This window comes from Nicotiana tabacum, unplaced genomic scaffold (genome assembly GCF_000715075.1).
Source record: "Nicotiana tabacum cultivar K326 unplaced genomic scaffold, ASM71507v2 Un00003, whole genome shotgun sequence".
NCBI lineage: Eukaryota > Viridiplantae > Streptophyta > Magnoliopsida > Solanales > Solanaceae > Nicotiana > Nicotiana tabacum.
The window spans coordinates 597,230-600,166 of record NW_027438241.1 but is presented as its reverse complement, the minus strand read 5'-3'; the positions used below and the strand labels follow the sequence as shown (position 1 = coordinate 600,166).

Sequence of the window (2,937 nt, the reverse complement as noted above, 5' to 3'; positions counted from 1 at the left end):
ATCTTGTGTAATCACCTGCTCAATACAGTCTAAATGTTGTAGATTGGTAACTCCTTCAGTTGTAAAAAGGTTTGAAAAATGATTAACGGCTTCTTCTGAAATGAGATTATCCCCGGTAATCCACTCTCCATGTTGGTTCATTATTCTGTTCAAAGTCGATCTTCTCCTCCTGTCATTAATAATAGCATGAAAATACTTGCTATTAGTGTCACCCTCATCAAGCCATCTAACATTAGCTTTTTGTCTTAATATTGATTCTTCATATTTGGCCCATCTAGTATGCTCAGCTTGAGCCTTATGCATTTCGGTTCTTCCATCTGCAACATCATTATCAATATATTCTTCCTCTAAATGTTGTATTTTAGCTTCCCATTCCTTGACCTTGCTGAAAACATTGCCAATTTCCTCCCTTGACCACACACTGAGAACTTTGCTGAGATTTTTTAGCTTCATTTGGAATCTCCTCATCGTATTGCCTTCCACTTCCATTTACCAGACTGACTAAACAACTGATATGAAGTTAGGTTGTTCAGTCCAGAACTTGAAAAATTTGAAATACTTGATACCCTCATTTTCGGTTGTAGAATATTTAACTAGCATAGGTGTATGATCTGAACCTGTGCTAGCCATGTGTTCTACATTGAACCTTGAAGTCTTTGACGTCCACTCATGGTTCACAAATACTCTATCTAACCTCTTCCATATTCTGTTCCATTTATCTCTAGCATTACACCATGTGAATCTAGGTGCGGTATAACCAACATCTGCCATTCCACACTCCTCCATGCATTCAATGAAGTCCCAGCTTTTCTCCATTATATGTGGGTTTTCTCCCTTCTTTTCATCAGAACTCATAATCACATTGAAATCTCCAGTGATGCACCAAGGCCCATTTATGTAATTGTTGCATATCTTTAAACTTTTCCATAAAGTTGCTCTGAGATGTCCTTTATTCTTAGCATAAACAATAGTTACCTAGAAAAATTCATTGCATCCCTTTTTATTAATCTTCATAGTAACCTGTTGTTCTTCATCTGCTATAATACTCACTTCTACTTCTGATGACCATATAAACCAAATCTTGCCATTTACATTTGCATAGCATCCATCATAAGCTATCCTTCTTGTATAAGATTCAATTGTTCCATCATCCACAAAAGGCTCTTGCAGTAAAATAAGGCGTACTTTATGTAATTCGACTAAGAACTTCAACCTCTCGAAAGCCCCTCGGGACTTTACCCCCCTAATATTCCACATAATTGTATCAATCATTAAAATTAATAATGGGGAAGCTTTTAGCTCCTTGATTTGCTTTTACTTTAGCTCTTGTAACAGGGCAGTAACATTTTTTTTTTATTTTTTATTTTTATTTTATATAAATCCATCTTTAAGTGACGAGGGGTTTGGCATGGACCCCTACCTTGTAAATTAAAATCCAGGTAACCACATTAAGGAGGGGGACATAAAACCTAACCTCCGCTAAAACAAAAGAAAATGAAGGCATATTCTTGAACTTATGAAGAAAGATATATAATGAAAATCCTATCGTTTGGAAAGGACCATGTCCCTTGTTCACAACTGCAGTGACTAACCAAAGCACAAAAATTAGCAACACTGTTATCATGTGGATCATAAACAAAATAGCTTTTTGGAGTATCTTATTCTAAAATTAGGGAGTTGATCCTTGTCCATGTATAAGTGTCCCCTGGCCTGAGATGAAAGTTCTTGAGTAGAGTAAAACCATTTAACACCATTTATCTCACTTCATTAGCTAATGTATCCGCCACTTTGTTTGCTTCCCTGAAGCAATGCATGAATTGTATTTCATTAAAGAAATTAGTCTTCCTCTTAGCTTCTTCAATAGTAGTAAGCAAACTCCAAGGAGGATTAAACTTTCCACGCATCCAGTTAATAACTAAGAGTGAATCCAATTCCACAATAATATTTTTGTGTCCCTGATCTATGCACCATTGCAACCCCATATCTAGAGCCATAGATTCAGCTGCATTATTACTCTGGGTACCAAAAGATGCTGCAAATGCACCCACCATTTCTCCATTGTGCCTTATAATGACCCCTCCTCCACCACTAATACCAGGATTACCTCTAGAACATTCATCGGTGTTTAATTTAATGGTCCTTTCTAGAGGAAATTTCCATGAGACTTTGATAATATTCAACTGTGGTCTAGCTTCCACAATCATCTGAGTCAATTGCGCCTATGGAATTACTAAGTCAACCTGCCTGAACTGCTTATGGATAATCAGAGTAACATCATGGCAAATTTTGTGTACAATTTTAGGAACAAAGAACTTTTGTTGATCATATTTACTCTTATTTCTCGCTTTCCAGATGTTCCAACTGATGACCAAAGGGGCTGCTTGAAGAAGGAGTTCATGGATGGGGTTCTGGTATTCAGAGAACCACCAAACCATCATATGTTGCCAAATATCACCATCATAGTCCCTAATCCCAAATTGGTCTCTGAAGTATTTCCAGACTGCTTTGCTAATGTTGCTATCAATGAAAATATGATGCCCATCTTCATTCATTGGTTTCGTACAACAGGCACATTTTGATGGAAAAGGAATTCCCATTTTCTTGATATTATCATTTGTCGGTAGTTTGTCTCTCAAAAGTTTCCAACCGAAAAATATATTTTGAAAGGAATAGCGTTATGCCATAAGAACTTATTCACAAAAGAAATTCCTTGTATTTGTCTCAGGCTATTCCAGGTGGAGGAACAACTGAACTGACCATTAGATGAGCCAGTCCATATTGCTTGGTCTTGTACATTTGAGTTACCTATTTTGATACCTCTAATGTGTTCAATCAAGTAGCCTGGAATAGCTTGAGACAATTTAGGACTATTCCAGGAATTATTAACAATAAAGTTACATATCTTATCCTTGTTATAAATGGAGCAATTGCAAAAGT

General features: G+C 36.5%; 1 protein-coding gene across 1 annotated transcript; it reads right to left on the bottom strand.

The window, feature by feature from the left end:
- Positions 1-501: 501 nt before the first annotated feature.
- LOC107769089 (uncharacterized) lies at positions 502-1,257 on the bottom strand. Its single transcript, XM_016588284.1, has 2 exons — positions 1,021-1,257; positions 502-975 (listed from the first exon to the last, which is right to left on the bottom strand). Exons 1-2 carry the CDS (start codon positions 1,255-1,257, stop codon positions 502-504), a joined length of 711 nt encoding a protein of 236 aa, XP_016443770.1.
- Between the last annotated feature and the right edge of the window lie 1,680 nt (positions 1,258-2,937).

Coding starts and splice junctions, on each gene's coding strand:
- LOC107769089 (XM_016588284.1), bottom strand. CDS start 1,257: ATGTGGAATATTAGGGGGGTAAAGTCCCGAGGGGCTTTCGAGAGGTTG. Junction 976..1,020: donor TAGCAGATGAAGAACAACAG/GTTACTATGAAG, acceptor GAATTTTTCTAG/GTAACTATTGTTTATGCTAA.